The 17,123-nt window shown below is 50.0% G+C and overlaps 3 protein-coding genes across 3 annotated transcripts; all 3 read right to left on the bottom strand.

The window, feature by feature from the left end:
* Positions 1-1,693: 1,693 nt before the first annotated feature.
* On the bottom strand, positions 1,694-2,684 carry LOC307091204 (ribonuclease kappa-A-like). The gene is made up of 4 exons (XM_079758128.1): positions 2,341-2,684; positions 2,191-2,270; positions 1,978-2,104; positions 1,694-1,870 (listed from the first exon to the last, which is right to left on the bottom strand). The coding sequence occupies exons 1-4, from the start codon at positions 2,413-2,415 to the stop codon at positions 1,853-1,855; spliced, it is 300 nt and encodes a 99-aa protein (XP_079614254.1). The 5' UTR covers positions 2,416-2,684; the 3' UTR covers positions 1,694-1,852.
* A 748-nt stretch (positions 2,685-3,432) lies between these two features.
* LOC307091109 (BPTF-associated chromatin complex component 1) lies at positions 3,433-8,650 on the bottom strand. The gene is made up of 5 exons (XM_079757983.1): positions 8,222-8,650; positions 7,884-7,978; positions 6,018-6,193; positions 5,216-5,323; positions 3,433-4,565 (listed from the first exon to the last, which is right to left on the bottom strand). Exons 1-5 carry the CDS (start codon positions 8,240-8,242, stop codon positions 4,501-4,503), a joined length of 465 nt encoding a protein of 154 aa, XP_079614109.1. The 5' UTR covers positions 8,243-8,650; the 3' UTR covers positions 3,433-4,500.
* Positions 8,651-10,936: 2,286 nt separating this feature from the next.
* Positions 10,937-12,427, bottom strand: LOC307090896 (P2Y purinoceptor 3-like; the record flags this gene model as incomplete). Its single annotated transcript, XM_079757695.1, has 1 exon — positions 10,937-12,427. The coding sequence occupies one exon, from the start codon at positions 12,425-12,427 to the stop codon at positions 10,937-10,939; it is 1,491 nt and encodes a 496-aa protein (XP_079613821.1).
* Positions 12,428-17,123: the final 4,696 nt, after the last annotated feature.

Raw genomic sequence — 17,123 nt, 5'->3', positions numbered from 1 at the left:
CAGCCCTGGGGGGGCGGGCTCCCCTGGAGCCTCCTGTTGTTGTTGATGTTTCCTGTATATGGTTTTTGATATCATTTCTGTAACTGTCATTAAAAATATGCTGTTATTATATTTGTATTTTCATATTAGAAGGTAAGCATAGAGGAAATAACTTTTTGGTTATGTTTACAATTTAAAACATTGTTATTACGTTGTTTAAGGATACAACTTTATTTAAACAGTTAAACAATGCCCCACGGAAGGCGGATTGTGCCCCTGCAGACCTGGGGGGTAGACCCCCCTTCTTAATAGACCTCTGAAGAATAAGTCCCGCCTCCGAGGCTCTTGGTTCCATGTTTAAATGTCTATGGAAAATAACATGGGCGTTTTGAATAATCATATGTGACAAACTGTAGGTGGCGAAGAAGTAAAAGCTGCTCAGGTTTTGAACTACACACATTTTCCATCTAGATTCCACTTGGGTTTTGGATTGCCTCATCTGAAACTCGCCTACTATCAAACTTCTTCGCAATTTTTATTTATTTTTTTTGCATGAAAGATTATCATTTAAATCCACAAACATGTGTAATCCAGGGCATATAAAGACTGGTACCAGAAAATTACTTTCTCTCCATTTACTCCCATTCATATTTTACAATATCATAGGTCCCATGGGGGTCTATCGGAAGGGGCGGACTTAAGAGCTCTATCAGGTCGTAAAATATGAATGGGTTTCAATGGAGAGAAACGAATTCTTTTCTGGTCCCAGTCTTTAAGTGCCCTCGATTACACATGTTGATTGTGGATTTAAATGATCATTTTTCATGCCAAGAGTTTGACCGTTTATTGTTCAGTTAAAGGCTGTAGAGAAAACACAGAGACTACGCGTCTCCAATGTGACGTCACGCTCCCTGCGACTGGCGCGGACAAGACCGACAATCTCCCCATCAGCATAACTGAAGCTCTCCACATGCCCCGACTTATAATGGTTTTCACCTCTTTCGACGCTTTTATCCTCCCCTTGGAAAAAAGCGGTGAAGTGGAGCAGAGATCGCCATGTCTGTACCGGAGTTCCGGGTGCGGGTGTGGTGACGTATATCATTCGCGTCGAGAGCAGCGAAGAGCTGTAGTTCAAAAGCGGCCTCACACACAACCTAACATCAATTTTTTATTTTTTTCTTTGCTTGAAAAATTATAATTTAAAAATCCACAAACATTTGTAATCCAGGGCATATAAAGACTGGGACCAGAAAATAATTACCTTGTCTCAATTGAAACCCATGAAATGTTTTTTTTGAATGATCGTAAATAAACTGTAAATGGCGAAGTACAAGTTTTGAACTTCACTTTTTCGTCTGGGATTTTGGACTGTCGGTGCCGTTAAAGTAGCAAACGATTATCAGTGCTGCTTTAACGGCACTGACAATCCAAAAACCCAGTCGAAACTAGATGAAAAAAGTTGTGGTTTGTTATTTCCCTGTATTAAGTTCAGCTTATTTGACTGTGCTATGTAATTTACGATTTAATGTAAAGATGTCATGATTTATATTATACTGTGAGTGTTTATCTGCATCTGCATAGTTTTCACGGTGAAGTAGGAGGAAAAGTCTTCAATAAAACCTGTTGCAAGGAAACCACTTGTCTGCCAAATGCTTGAGGGATTTATAATTTCCTTGTTACAAAATACATCTAAAACGTATGTGATTAAGCCATGTACAAATGAAAAAAATCATTTATTCTGAGTTCACCATTTCTAAGACAAAGAAGGCACTGAGACTGTCGTAGGAAATGTTTTGGCACAAAGTGTTTACAGCGATAGAGCGCATTAACCGCTCCTCAAGCTCCAGGAAGTCCTCTTCTCCGCTAGGGGCCGCTACCGAACCAGGTATTCCTGATGAAACATCAACATTACTACACATCGTTGACTCGGCTCGTCATGTGATTTATGAATGAATGCTATTCTAACACGGCCATGAGAACCAACATTGACCAAATCACCTTCCGCCGGTTGAGCGCCACCTGGCAGAAGGAGAAGCCCCCCACCACCACGTAGACGGCCGCCGCGATGAAGCAGTTGTATGCGACCTGGTTGTAGATCCCGTAGACCTTCTGAGGAGGGTTGGTACTGGAACCACAAGAGGTTAGGTTAGTGAACGAGACACAGGTTAGTGAACTGGACCTCTGGTTAGCAGTTGCGATAGGATAACCTACTCCCTCAAGTCCTCCTCCGTCAGCGGGACGTCCTCTATGAGCACCGCGGAGTGGGTTCTGAAGAAGACCCCCAGCAGGGCCTGAAGGGGAGACGGGAGAGGGTGAGACGGGAGCGCGTTAGGAGGACCGTGAGGAGCGTGAATCACCTACCAGCATGACGACCCCCCAGACGCTGATCACGATGCCGCACGTCGCCAGCTTGGGCCCGCAGATCAGACACGACATGACGAGGAGGTACGAGCTCAGACCACCGAACGAACCGTTGGCTGGTTTTAGAACTACTGCCCCGAGTCAGCTGACAGCAGGTCAGCTGACAGCAAGTCACCGGACTTCCTGATTGAAAAATAAAACCGGAAGTCTGAGGACGTACATGAGGGTGTGTTCAAGACCTTCTTCCATGGTCCATGGTTCAGGAGCCCGACGGTAGCCCTCTGGCTCCATGGACCTATTAAAGAACAGAACAGTAACAACTTACACCGAGGCTCCTCTTATTGGTCAGCTCCCCACAGAGGATCCTCTTATTGGTCAGCTCCCACCGAGGCTCCTCTCCCAGAGGTTTCAAAGAGAGAGGGGTCGCCGTGACTCGAACCCATGTCTCCAGATCTCAGGGAGGAGCAGGATGGACCGCGGGAGGATATTAATGTTGACGCGAGGCAGGCATTTATTTAAATTAAGTTCAGTTATCCGTTGTCCCTTTTTGGGGTTTCTAAATAAAATTCTAAATAAAAAATGATGGCATTACATTTTTGTCGTTAATAATAGGACTAGCCCTCTTAGATTGGGTAAGGGTGTTGGTTAAACCTCTGTAGACTATGGTTCGAGTCCGCTCAGACATCCACCTAGAGGAGCAAAATGTTCCGCTGAAATACTTCACCTGCGCCCTCTTATTTCTGTCATGTGGATTATATGGTTACTGCTCATTAAAGCCCACAATTCTGTATCTCTGTAAAACGTTCAATGTTATAGACTCAAGATGTCACACTCTAATCAGTTAATTACATCAAAATAACTGCAAAGGTTTCCTGGGCCTTTAAATGGTCTGTCTGGTTCAGTAGGCTTCACACTGCTGGGGTACACCCTCCGCTATTAAGTATCAAAAGTTGCTTCTGGATCTTGGTAAACAGGCAAGGCAGAATTGGCCGATTTCTCAGCATATTGCTTTCACATCATGGTGGAAAAAGTGACTAATATATAATAGTGACTTGAATATAAAGATTGCATTATGTCGGACAGCGGTTTGGATGTTATTTATTAACAATGTTTGAGTGTATGTTTGGATTCTTTTACAAGCCATTTATACAATTACTGTCATTTCTTAGGCCAAATATTGCATTTTTATTTTTCAATTAAACATTAATCTCATTGCAATTTCAAAGGAAAAGTCTATAATTGACTTAATAAACATATTCAAATCTATTGTGATTAATCCAGGCTTCCCTTGATCTTGACGTGAGACGAGTTCTCTATTGAAACTGAAAGCGACAAAGTTCTCAGTAGGAACAAGTGCAGCACTTCACATGGTTCCACAGTCAAAGAGCTGCGTAGAGCTGCCATACGGAGAGACAAGGAGGCCGTCTGCAGGGCCACAGGGCCCTTCTGTAGGAGGTCCGGCCCCTGGTGTATAGGACAGGGCCCGGTCTGTAGGAGGTCGGGCCCCTGGTGTATACGACAGGGCCCGGTCTGTAGGAGGTCGGGCCCCTGGTGTATAGGACAGGGCCACAGGGCCCGGTCTGTAGGAGGTCGGGCCCCTGGTGTATAGGACAGGGCCACAGGGCCCGGTCTGTAGGAGGTCGGGCCCCTGGTGTATAGGACAGGGCCACAGGGCCCGGTCTGTAGGAGGTCGGGCCCCTGGTGTATAGGACAGGGCCACAGGGCCCGGTCTGTAGGAGGTCGGGCCCCTGGTGTATAGGACAGGGCCACAGGGCCCGGTCTGTAGGAGGTCGGGCCCCTGGTGTATAGGACAGGGCCACAGGGCCCGGTCTGTAGGAGGTCGGGCCCCTGGTGTATAGGACAGGGCCACAGGGCCCGGTCTTTAGGAGGTCGGGCCCCTGGTGTATAGGACAGGGCCACAGGGCCCGGTCTGTAGGAGGTCGGGCCCCTGGTGTATAGGACAGGGCCACAGGGCCCGGTCTGTAGGAGGTCCGGCCCCTGGTGTATAGGACAGGGCCACAGGGCCCGGTCTGTAGGAGGTCGGGCCCCTGGTGTATAGGACAGGGCCACAGGGCCCGGTCTGTAGGAGGTCCGGCCCCTGGTGTATAGGACAGGGCCTGGTCCACGGGGCCTGGTCGGCCCCTCCCGGGCCCCTGGGGGTCAGCGGGACAGCAAGGGAAGGTGAGTGGAGCTCATGATAAGGCTGGAGTCGAAGTTCAGATTATCTGGGATGGGGAGAAGAGGGTTAGGGATGTAGAATCTACTCTATACAACAAAAGATCTATATATATATATATAGCTAGGGTTAGGGATGTAGAGTCTACTCTATACAACAAAAGATCATCTATATATAGTTACTCAGCATGTATTAAAGTTGAATAAAATGCAAACAATTAACAAATGTAACAGTATGCTACCAGCTAACGATTGGTGCACGAGTTGCAAAGTGGGACGTCTCCCGGCTGTCTGGTGACCTCTCACCGAGGCTCTTACACAATATATTACATTGCTGCTTTAATCCGCTCACCAATGCATTGGTGAGCGTCTTGCTGTGCGGTCGTCGTGTAGCGACGCACAGCAAGACAAACGCTTTCAGTGCTACAAGACAGGAAATTACGTCACAAGAGCAACTGGTGCGGGTCGTGTACGATGCATCTGAAACACACCACTCCCCTCCATGAGTAACAGAAGGTACTAGCTCACTGAGCCACTCCCCTCCATGAGTAACAGAAGGTACTAGCTCACTGAGCCACTCCCCTCCATGAGTAACAGAAGCTACTAGCTCACTGAGCCACTCCCCTCCATGAGTAACAGAAGCTACTAGCTCACTGAGCCACTCCCCTCCATGAGTAACAGAAGCTACTAGCTTACTGACCTTGATCAAAGTTGTTGAGTTTCTTGGGGCCGGGCCCCTGGCCGGGCCCCTCCATGTCCACCAGGTCGCTGGTCACGTCCGAGTCGTTCAGCGCACTCAGGGTCACGTCTGCAACACAACGGGGACAAGATCAGCGGAGGAGGAGGAGCCCATGGAGGAGGTATTACTGCACATGAATGTGTTAAGAAATGAATGAATATATAAATAATTAAATAACTGTCCTCACTGTCCTAAATAAAAAAAGAATTGTCCTCCACAGAATACCAAAGAGAGGGTCCCACCAACCCCCCCCGCTGAGCCTCCTCCGTTGACCTGTCAGTACGAGCTCCTTATGTGTGGAGCCGGTTCAGGATTGAGCTGTCAGTACGAGCTCCTTATGTGTGGAGCCGGTTCAGGATTGAGCTGTCAGTACGAGCTCCTTATGTGTGGAGCCGGTTCAGGATTGACCTGTCAGTACGAGCTCCTTATGTGTGGAGCCGGTTCAGGATTGAGCTGTCAGTACAAGCTCCTTATGTGTGGAGCCGGTTCAGGATTGACCTGTCAGTACGAGCTCCTTATGTGTGGAGCCGGTTCAGGGTTGACCTGTCAGTACGAGCTCCTTATGTGTGGAGCCGTTTCAGGATTGACCTGTCAGTACGAGCTCCTTATGTGTGGAGCCGGTTCAGGATTGACCTGTCAGTGCGAGCTCCTTATGTGTGGAGCCGGTTCAGGATTGGACTCATGCTATCAAAGCTATTCCAGGTCCAGGTCCTTCTGACTGAGCTGAGGGTGTGATATGAGCAGCGTGTTGCGCTCCACTCACCGGCCGTCTTCTGTTTCTTCACGCTGGGCTGGGCGGAGGGGGGGTCCCGGAGCGCCGACAGACCCGTCTGGGGGGGCCCCCCGGGGCTGACCTTCTTCACAGCCTTCCTGCTGCCGTCGCTGAACACCGGGCCGTCTCCGTGAGCCTTCCTCTTCACCGTGGTTTTGACCGGAGCGCTGCAGCACGAGAGTCAAGGTTAACAGGAGTCAGGCTTAACAGGAGTCAGGCTTAACAGGAGTCAGGGTTAACAGGAGTCAGGGTTAACCCCAACACCTCCCACAGGAGTCAGGGTTAACAGGAGTCAGGGTTAACAGGAGTCAGGGTTAACCCCAACACCTCAAACAGGAGTCAGGGTTAACAGGAGTCAGGGTTAACAGGAGGCAGGGTTAACAGGAGTCAGGGTTAACAGGAGTCAGGCTTAACAGGAGTCAGGGTTAACAGGAGTCAGGCTTAACAGGAGTCAGGGTTAACCCCAACACCTCCCACAGTAGTCAGGGTTAACAGGAGTCAGGGTTAACAGGAGTCAGGGTTAACAGGAGTCAGGGTTAACAGGAGTCAGGCTTAACAGGAGTCAGGGTTAACAGGAGTCAGGGTTAACCCCAACACCTCAAACAGGAGTCAGGGTTAACAGGAGTCAGGGTTAACCCCAACACCTCAAACAGGAGTCAGGTTTAACAGGAGTCAGGGTTAACAGGAGGCAGGGTTAACAGGAGTCAGGGTTAACCCCAACACCTCCCACAGGAGTCAGGGTTAACAGGAGTCAGGGTTAACCCCAACACCTCCCACAGGAGTCAGGATTAACCCCAACACCTGCCACAGGAGTCAGGGTTAACAGGAGTCAGGGTTAACAGGAGTCAGGGTTAACAGTAGTCAGGGTTAACCCCAACACCTCAAACAGGAGTCAGGGTTAACAGGAGTCAGGGTTAACAGGAGTCAGGGTTAACAAGAGTCAGGGTTAACCCCAACACCTCAAACAGGAGTCAGGGTTAACAGGAGTCAGGGTTAACAGGAGTCAAGGTTAACAGGAGTCAGGGTAAACAGGAGTCAGGGTTAACCCCAACACCTCCCACAGGAGTCAGGGTTAACAGGAGTCAGGGTTAACCCCATCACCTCCCACAGGAGTCACGGTTAACAGGAGTCAGGGTTAACAGGAGTCAGGGTTAACCCCAACACCTCCCACAGGAGTCAGGGTTAACAGGAGTCAGGGTTAACAGGAGTCAGGGTTAACAGGAGTCAGGCTTAACAGGAGTCAGGGTTAACAAGAGTCAGGGTTAACCCCAACACCTCAAACAGGAGTCAGGGTTAACAGGAGTCAGGGTAAACAGGAGTCAGGGTTAACCCCAACACCTCCCACAGGAGTCAGGGTTAACAGGAGTCAGGGTTAACAGGAGTCAGGGTTAACAGGAGTAAGGGTTAACAGGAGTCAGGGTTAACCCCAACACCTCAAACAGGAGTCAGGGTTAACAGGAGTCAGGGTTAACCCCAACACCTCAAACAGGAGTCAGGGTTAACAGGAGTCAGGGTTAACAGGAGTCAGGGTTAACCCCAACACCTCCCACAGGAGTCAGGGTTAACAGGAGTCAGGGTTAACAGGAGTCAGGCTTAACCCCAACACCTCCCACAGGAGTCAGGGTTAACAGGAGTCAGGGTTAACAGGAGTCAGGCTTAACAGGAGTCGGGGTTAACTCAGAGCCACAGGCAGCCCCCGCTACACCTACGGGTGGTGTCTCAACACTCAGTAGAGGAGTATGTCCCTCCATGACCCGGACACCAGTCTCTAAGCCTGGCCCCAGTGGGTGGTCCAGGGCCCCAGTGGGTGGTCCAGGGCCGGACCTATAGACCAGAAAGGGGTCCAGGGTTCGGTACCTTGCAGGACTGGCGTCTGCGACGGGGTGCAGCTGCATGGTGAGCTCCCCTAGCTTGGTGAAGGCAGCGCCGGCAGCTGAGAAGATCTCCCCCACCTGGAACCACGGCGGACATTATTGCGTATATACAGGTATGTGTGTGTGTGTGTGTGTATGTATATATATATCTGTCTAAGGCTGTGGTCGCCAGCTGCTGTTCTGAGGTTTCTCATAGGGAGGATTAGAAGGCTAGTTGTTGGTAATAGATCAGCCTAATTTCGTTGACGTTTCATTAAATCAAAATGTATAGAATATTTTGAAACAACTGATCGATAGTTTAAAAAAAAACATGAAACTTACTTTTGTTGAGGCTGAAGTCATTTCTCCGTCTTGCCAAACTGGGGAGAGACGGGAGAGAGACAGACCGGAGAGATACCAGAGAGAGAGAGGGGAGAGAGAGAGAGAGAGAGACGGGAGAGAGACAGACCGGAGAGATACCAGAGAGAGAGAGGGGAGAGAGAGAGAGACGGGAGAGAGAGAGAGAGAGAGAGAGCGAGAGACCAGAGAGGTGGTCTTAACGAGGACAACAGAGGGCTAGCTCCATGCTAATTCTCCTTCCATTGCTAATTCTCTCACAAGAGACTCGATATCAGAATTCTCGAAAACCAAACCCCCGACTCAACGAGGTTCACCTGGCTGGTGAGGTTAACCTGGTGTCGTTAAGATGGGTGATGTAGTTAACCTGTAGTTTACGCAGACACAAACAGACAACAATGCGCGTCACGTAACCCCACCGGATCCGGAAGTCAATAGCTCGTCACCAGAAAACATTAGGAGCAAAAATAAATATGAAAAATGGAAGAAAATGCAAAGGTACACATAGCACTGCTTTATCATATATACTATATATATATATATATATATATATATATATATATATATATATATATATATATATATACAGGGTGCGATTTGCCGGTGGGGATGGTGGGGATTATCCCCCCCTCTGGTTTACACGTCCTACCCTCTGCTGAATTATTTTTATCCTCGGTGGGGATAAAAATTATCCCCCCCACCCAAAGTATTTTCACCATTACATCGTAATAATTAACAACCAAAATACACAGGGTCCGTCTTCATTTTGAAACATTTTTAAATGTTTCTTAAAATTATCCCCCCCTCTGGTTTTTTCACAAATCGCACCCTGTATATATATATGTCAACCAGATTACTACATAGCAGGGGCGTAGGAATGAGTTTAACATTGGGGGGGACACATATCGGAAACCTGACAGATCCGGTATAATTTTTAGGTGGGACCAATGCGCCTGTCTCCAATATTGGAGGGGACACGTCCCCTCCGTCCCCCCCGGTTCCTACACCCTTGCTACATAGCAATGCTATTTCATATATACTATATTATAAATGTCACCCAGATAACTAAATAGTACTGCTATATCATCCATGTTTTATTTTATTTTATCACTGCTGCACGATAACGACATGATTAGTACAACTCATGTCAGCTGACTATCCAGCTTGCTAAGCTCTGCACAGCCCTGTGTTCTTCTCCTTCATACTGGTCCTCACTCCAGTACAGGCTGACCTTTACTAGTTTCCACCCGGTGGACGCTGGTCCTCACTCCAGCACAGGCTGACCTGTACTGGTTTCCACCCAGTGGACGCTGGTCCTCACTCCAGTCAAGGCTGACCTGTACTGGTTTCCACCCAGTGGTCGCTGGTCCGCCGTCATGGCGGCTCTGTGGTCAACGGTCCGTTCAGCGGCAGCACAGGTCCATGGGCAGCACTCATCGCCGGCTTGACTTTCGCGCCGGCAGTGCTTTTAAATGCCATGTGAATAAAATATGTTTTTATTGAAACTTGTCTTTAACTTGTGGCTTCTACAGGAGAATATACCATCGTTTCACAATATAACGGCGCATGGTAAGTATACTTTGGATGTCTACGACATTATGGCTTTTGAAAAAAAACTTCTATGGAGAAAATGAATGGGAATTTTAGTTCCGGAACCACACTGCTGTCTTTTTCACAGAATACCAACCTATCGTTAGCCTCATAGCATTATTAAGGCATATTTTATAGTTCCATCTTGTATTTAGTATTAAAGTTAGTGATTAGACAGTGAAGTTAAAGTGTATTAAAGTTAGTGAAAAGACAATGTAGTTTAAGTTTGTGAAAAGACTAGTTGCACTTAAAGTTTGTGAAAAGACTAGTTGTACTTAAAGTTAGTGATAAGACAGTGAAGTTAAAATTAGCGATAAGACTAGTTGTACTTAAGTATGTGATAAGACTAGTTGTAGAAAGCATTTATATAGAACTGATGCCATGGTTAGCTTACATGGCTAACGCTAACCCTGTGAATCATCCGTAGACGTACGTCACTAAACCATGGTTAGCTTACATGGCTAACGCTAACCCTGTGAATCATCCGTTGGTGTACGTCACTAAACCATGGTTATCTTTCATGGCTTACGCTAACCATGTGAATCATCCGTTGGTGTACGTCACTATACCATGGTTAGCTTTCATGGCTAACGCTAACCCTGTGAATCATCCGTTGGTGTACGTCACTATATCATGGTTAGCTTTCATGGCTAACGCTAACCCTGTGAATAATCCGTTGGTGTACGTCACTAAACCATGGTTATCTTACATGGCTAACGCTAACCTTGTGAATCATCTGTTGGTGTACGTCACTATACCATTGTTAGCTTTCATGGCTTACGCTAACCATGTGAATCATCCGTTGGTGTACGTCACTATACCATGGTTAGCTTACATGGCTAACGCTAACCCTGTGAATCATCCGTAGACGTACGTCACTAAACCATTGTTAGCTTACATGGCTAACGCTAACCCTGTGAATAATCCGTTGGTGTACGTCACTAAACCATGGTTATCTTACATGGCTAACGCTAACCCTGTGAATAATCCGTTGGTGTACGTCACTAAACCATGGTTATCTTACATGGCTAACGCTAACCTTGTGAATCATCTGTTGGTGTACGTCACTATACCATTGTTAGCTTTCATGGCTAATGCTAACCCTGTGAATCATCCGTTGGTGTACGTCACTTTGTCCCGAGCTCTGTGGACAGACACCGGCGAGATTTTCACGTCTTTGTGCCTCATCTCCTCTCTGATCGGCCCGTCCCGCTCAGCAGTGGCTCGGCCCATCGTGCTGCGCAGCCATAGAGCCCCCGCCTGCGGCCTGGCACCTTCGCTGGTCGCCTGGCAACAGGGCACAGTCGCCTGGCAACAGGGCGCGGCGGCCTTGTCCTTGGTGAGGAAGTAGAGCAGGGCGTTTAGCCAGGCGTTGAAGGATGCCAGCGGACGCGTGATCTTGTAGCACATGGACACCACGGTCATGGTGTGGCAGGGCACCCCTCGGGTCACCTTCAGCACCAGGAAGAGCGTCCGCGTGACGTGGAAGGGGAAGAAACACAGAGCGAACAGCAGGGTGATGGTGATGATGGTCCTGATGGACTTACGTCTGCAGCGGGCGTATGGGGAGTGGGCTCCGAACGAGATGGAATAGCCCGGCTCTCTTTTGAAGACATCTTTCCTGGCCTCGCTGCCCGCGGTTCTGTCCTCTGCCTCGCCACCAGGGATGAAACCGGCTAGTTCCAGGCCTCCTCCTCGACAGGCCTCCTCCCCCTCCCCCACCCTCAGGGCCGGCGGGCGGGGGCCCAGGCTCCTGAAGATGGTGACCACCACGTGGGAGTAGCACCAGGCGATGATGGAGAATGGCAGGAAGAAGCCCAGCAGGTGGAGGATGATTCCGTAGGGGACATAGTCAGGGAACTCCTCGTCGATTGCGTCGTCCCAACAGTTCTGGTATCCCTGGATGGTGTCATGGCTGCCGTTCATCAGCGATGGTTCCAGGGTGACCGTCCCGCTGGGGTCCCCTGTCCCGACTCCGCCCAGCCGCGTGACGTAACCGCTCTGGGCGAATCGGAATATAGGGCAGGTGAGAGCAAACACCACGGCCCAGATGAGGACGCAGGTCCACCTAACCGCTCTCTTGGTCTCCAGCATCACTGTCCTCATGGGGTGGCAGATGCCCAGGTAGCGGTGCACAGAGATGCAGGTGAGGAAGAAGATAGAGCCGTAGAGGTTGAAGTAAAACAGGAAGCGCACCAGGCGGCACATGAAGTCCCCGAACACCCAGCGGTCCCGCATGACGTAGCTGGCCACCAGGAAGGGCAGCGACAGGCCGTACATGAGGTCGGTGGAGGCCAGGTTCACCATGTAGATCAGAGACGCGTTCCAGCGCTTCTTCCTCCTGAAGGAGCGGTAGAGGACCACCGCGTTGAGCGAGATGCTGAAGACGAAGGTGAAGATGTAGCAGATGGGGAGGAAGATGTACTTGTAGGATTCATCGATGCTGCAAGAGGCGTTGGGATGGAGAAGAGGAAAGGAGGGGTCGGAGGTGTTCAGGAGGGGTCCTGGCAGGCTGTAGCTGCTCCCAGTATCCATGGTGAGGATCTCCGTGGCGGGCGTGGCCGTGGGGGGCTGGGAGGTTCTGCGGTCATGGAAGCTCATCCTCTGACACTGAGGATGGGGTCTGGAAGCCTTGTAAATTTATGATGATAAAACCATCTTCAGCTTCTCACCTGGGAGTGGGTGCGACACAAAGACTTTTAACAAATCATCAATCATGGGGATTAATTAACTGGCCAAGGTAGAACAATTTCTCTTTAAACACACTAGTACACCCTGCTGTGTCATATATCTAGGGTTACGCCTCTGTCATGTATCTAGGGCTAGGCTTTGTCATGTATCTAGGGTCAGGGCTCATATCTAGGGCTAGGGCTCTGTCATGTATCTAGGGTTAGGGGTAGGCTCTGTTATGTATCTAGGGTTACGGCTAGGCTCTGTCATGTATCTAGGGCCAGGTCTAGGCTCTCATATCTAGGGTTAGGGCTCTTAGTATCTAGGGTTAGGGCTAGGCTCTGTCATGTATCTAGGGTCAGGGCTAGGCTCTGTCATATCTAGGTTTAGGGCTCTGTCATGTGTCTAGGGTTAGGGCTAGGCTCTGTTATGTATCTCGGGTCAGGGCTCTGTCATGTATTGAGGGTCAGGGCTAGGCTCTGTCATGTATCTAGGGTCAGGGCTCTCAGATATCTAGGGTTAGGGCTCTGTTAAGTATCTAGGGTTAGGGCAAGGCTCTGTCATGTATCGAGGGTCAGGGCTCTGTCATGTATCAAGGGCCAGGGCTAGGCTCTGTCATGTATCGAGGGTCAGGGCTAGGCTCTGTCATGTATCGAGGGTCAAGGCTAGGCTCTCATAAATCTAGGGTTAGGGCTCTGTCATGTATCGAGGGTCAGAGCTCTGCATCGAGGGTCAGGGCTTGGCTCTGTCATGTATCGAGGGTCAGGGCTAGGCTCTGTCATGTATCGAGGGTCAGGGCTAGGCTCTGTCATGTATCGAGGGTCAGGGCTAGGCTCTCATGAATCTAGGGTTAGGGCTCTGTCATGTATCGAGGGTAAGGGCTCCGTTATGTATCGAGGATCAGGGCTCTGTCATGTGTCGAGGGTCAGGGCTCTGTCATGTATCGAGGGTCAGGGCTATGCTCTGTCATGTATTGAGGGTCAGAGCCAGGCTCTGTCATGTATCGAGGGTCAGGGCTAGGCTCTCGTATATCTAGGGTTAGAGCTCTGTCATATATCTAGGGTTAGGGCTCTGTCATGTATTGAGGGTCAGGGCTCTGTCTGTAAGGCTGCATGTTGCTGAATCAGTCTCCTCAGCCCATTACCTCAGCAATGAGTAACTGCACTTACCCCGGTTTGCTCCGTGCATATCTCTTTTTCTTGACACACACAACCACACACATAAGTGCACACACTTGCATGCACACACGACGCACGCACACACATGCACGTACACACACACACACACACACACACACACACACACACACACACACACACACACACGCACATTCAATCATCCAGTGTCCAGTCATCTGAGCCTGATCGCTGCTCTTTGCTCCTACCTCTCAGTTAGAATGTGCCGACCTGTTTCCTCTGCTGGGTAATGGGTGGTGAACGGGGCCATTGGAACACTTGGAGGGGATATAACCTGACCATCTCCAAGGTAACAGGGTGACCCATGACTCATCAGCCCAAAGAGTATCCATTATGTCTTCAAGCATTTGTTTTGGTATTACCGGTTGACTATCAGGACATTAATTGAGCTCTAAAGAAGGAATCGGATGAAACATCAAACATAAGCTCAAAGACAACTCGTGTGTTGTACTGAACATCTGCAGTATTGTAATTAACATGTGTAGTGTTGTAATTAACATGTGCAGTGTTGTAATTAACATGTATTGTAATTAACATGTTTATTGTTGTAATTTACATGCGTAGTATTGTATTTAACATGTGCAGTGTTGTAATTAAAATGTATTGTAATTAACATGTTTATTGTTGTAATTTATATGTGTAGGATTGTTATTAACATTTCCAATATTGTAATAAAGAGGTGTAGCTTTTTAATTAACAGGTGTAGCAGTTAATCGACGGGTGTAGCATTTAATTAACGTGAGGTATTATAATTAGCAGTTCATGTAATTCTAACTATATTAAAGGCTTTCAAGATCAGCAATCTACTTACATTTTAAATGGAGCTGCTTTATAAAATGCATGATCCTTTTCTTCTCTTGAACACTGAACCTTTTGCCCTGCAGGTGTGTGGTGCTGGCGGAGTGTAGCCCACACACCATCACTCAAACACAGGACCTGAAACCCCACAAGGCTGCTGGTCCGGAGCCTCACCTCCCAGAGGCCAGAGCCTCCCCTCTCAGCCTCTCAGCCTCTCAGCCTCCCCGCCTCCCCTCTCAGCCTCTCAGCCTCCCCGCCTCCCCTCTCAGCCTCTCAGCCTCTCAGCCTCTCAGCCTCCCCACCTCTCAGCCTCCCCTCTCAGCCTCCCCTCTCAGCCTCTCAGCCTCTCAGCCTCCCCGCCTCCCCTCTCAGCCTCTCAGCCTCCCCGCCTCCCCTCTCAGCCTCTCAGCCTCTCAGCCTCTCAGCCTCCCCGCCTCTCAGCCTCCCCTCTCAGCCTCCCCTCTCAGCCTCTCAGCCTCCCCGCCTCTCCTCTCAGCCTCTCAGCCTCTCAGCCTCTCAGCCTCCCCTCTCAGCCTCTCAGCCTCTCAGCCTCCCCGCCTCCCCTCTCAGCCTCTCAGCCTCTCAGCCTCTCAGCCTCCCCGCCTCCCCTCTCAGCCTCCCCTCTCAGCCTCCCCTCTCAGCCTCTCAGCCTCTCCTCTCAGCCTCTCAGCCTCCCCTCTCAGCCTCTCAGCCTCTCAGCCTCCCCGCCTCCCCTCTCAGCCTCTCAGCCTCTCAGCCTCCCCTCTCAGCCTCTCAGCCTCCCCGCCTCCCCTCTCAGCCTCCCCTCTCAGCCTCTCAGCCTCCCCTCTCAGCCTCTCAGCCTCCCCTCTCAGCCTCTCAGCCTCTCAGCCTCCCCTCTCAGCCTCTCAGCCTCCCCGCCTCCCTTCTCAGCCTCCCCTCTCAGCCTCTCAGCCTCACCTCTCAGAGCCTCTCAGCCTCCCCTCTCAGCCTCCCCTCTCAGCCTCTCCTCTCAGCCTCTCCTCTCAGCCTCCCCTCTCAGCCTCCCCTCTCAGCCTCTCCTCTCAGCCTCTCCTCTCAGCCTCCCCTCTCAGCCTTCCCTCTCAGCCTCACCTCTCAGAGCCTCTCAGCCTCACCTCCATGGCTCCATGTCTTCTGTCCATTGGTCCAGAAAGCCTTCAGCCATCGTGAGACTAGATAAGGTCCCACTTAAAAGAGTTGACCACTAATAATGATATTATCATAATAATTTCCTTACGATAATAAAACCTCTGGAGTCAATGTAAAGGCTCCCAGCTCCTCCAGGAGGTGAGTGGTTAGTGATCCATTCTGCTCTGTAACGGCCAGGCAGAGGCCCCTCGTCTCCATGGCAACTCCTCAATCCCCAACCGTCCCTCCAAGTCGTCCCCTCCCTCCCTCCCTCCCTCCCTCCCTCCCTGTCTCCTTCCCCCCTCCTACCCTCTCGCTTCCCTACGAGGAGCAGAGTGAACAGGAGGTTCCCTCTGCTCCTGAGGTGGGGCATGGTGTAGAGGAGGTTCCCTCTGCTCCTGAGGAGGTTCTCCTGAGGTGGTGCATGGTGTAGAGGAGGTTCCCTCTGCTCCTGAGGAGGTTCTCCTGAGGTGCATGGTGTAGAGGAGGTTCCCTCTGCTCCTGAGGAGGTTCTCCTGAGGTGGTGCATGGTGTAGAGGAGGTTCCCTCTGCTCCTGAGGAGGTTCTCCTGAGGTGGTGCATGGTGTAGAGGAGGTTCCCTCTGCTCCTGAGGAGGTTCTCCTGAGGTGGTGCATGGTGTAGAGGAGGTTCCCTCTGCTCCTGAGGAGGTTCTCCTGAGGTGGTGCATGGTGTAGAGGAGGTTCCCTCTGCTCCTGAGGAGGTTCTCCTGAGGTGGTTCATGGTGTAGAGGAGGTTCCTTTCTGCAGGTGAGCCAAACTGTTGTCACTACAATATGCTAATGTCCTCTCCTGACCATCTTCTGGGGGGTTATTATGCTAACTCCTGAGGTGACTGCCCTACAGCTCACCGGCTGTAGCGCTGAGGCTCTGAAGAGCCTGGGGGAACCTGCATCGTGTTGACACAGCACCAGTACATCCCTTCTTTAAGAGTGGGAGGGAGGAGGGCTTGATGTGGACCGGCTCTATGGCAGTGTGAAGACCTCCCTGACAGACGGCAGGCGACCCCTGGACGGACATCACTCCCCCTCCCAGCTTCACCTCTCAGGGACATCACTCCCTCTGGACATCACTCCCTCTGAACGGACATCACTCCATCTGATCCTATCAGCCGGGGTGAGACACCACTTCCTGCCCCCGCCTCTCGCTTCCTGTTGGAGGTCTCAGCATCGCTCCTCGTCTCTTAACTTCATCATGGCGTGTGTGTGTGTGTGTGTGTGTGTGTGTGTGTGTGTGTGTGTGTGTGTGTGTTTGTGTTTAGTGTGTCTGTGTGTGCGTGCATAGATGTGTTTGCTTTCCTTCCGTGGTTATTTATAACCTTATATTAATTTAACTGTATCTAAATGACCTTGTCCCCCTGTCTTCTTAATGATTAAATATATAGCACAGCTCGTATTTGAACACCTGCATATTTACTGCCCCCTGCTGGCGACAACAGGGATATATATATATATATATATATATATATATATATATATATATATATATATATAAAATCCATATATTTTT

Source organism: Pollachius pollachius (genome assembly GCF_949987615.1).
Source record: "Pollachius pollachius genome assembly, chromosome: 20".
Lineage (NCBI taxonomy): Eukaryota > Metazoa > Chordata > Actinopteri > Gadiformes > Gadidae > Pollachius > Pollachius pollachius.
This window is presented reverse-complemented; position numbering and strand designations above follow the sequence as displayed.

Bases quoted from the DNA above. Each gene is read 5' to 3' on its own strand.
- LOC307091109 (XM_079757983.1), bottom strand. From the start codon at position 8,242: ATGACTTCAGCCTCAACAAAA. The intron at 6,194-7,883 runs GTACCGAACCCT...CTCGTGCTGCAG, and splicing joins GCAGACGCCAGTCCTGCAAG to CGCTCCGGTCAAAACCACGG. The intron at 5,324-6,017 runs GTGAGTGGAGCG...GTTGTGTTGCAG, and splicing joins GAAGAAACAGAAGACGGCCG to ACGTGACCCTGAGTGCGCTG.
- LOC307091204 (XM_079758128.1), bottom strand. From the start codon at position 2,415: ATGTCGTGTCTGATCTGCGGGCCCAAGCTGGCGACGTGCGGCATCGTG. The intron at 2,271-2,340 runs GTAGGTGATTCA...TCTCCCCTTCAG, and splicing joins TCTGGGGGGTCGTCATGCTG to GCCCTGCTGGGGGTCTTCTT. The intron at 2,105-2,190 runs GTAGGTTATCCT...TTGTGGTTCCAG, and splicing joins ACGGAGGAGGACTTGAGGGA to TACCAACCCTCCTCAGAAGG.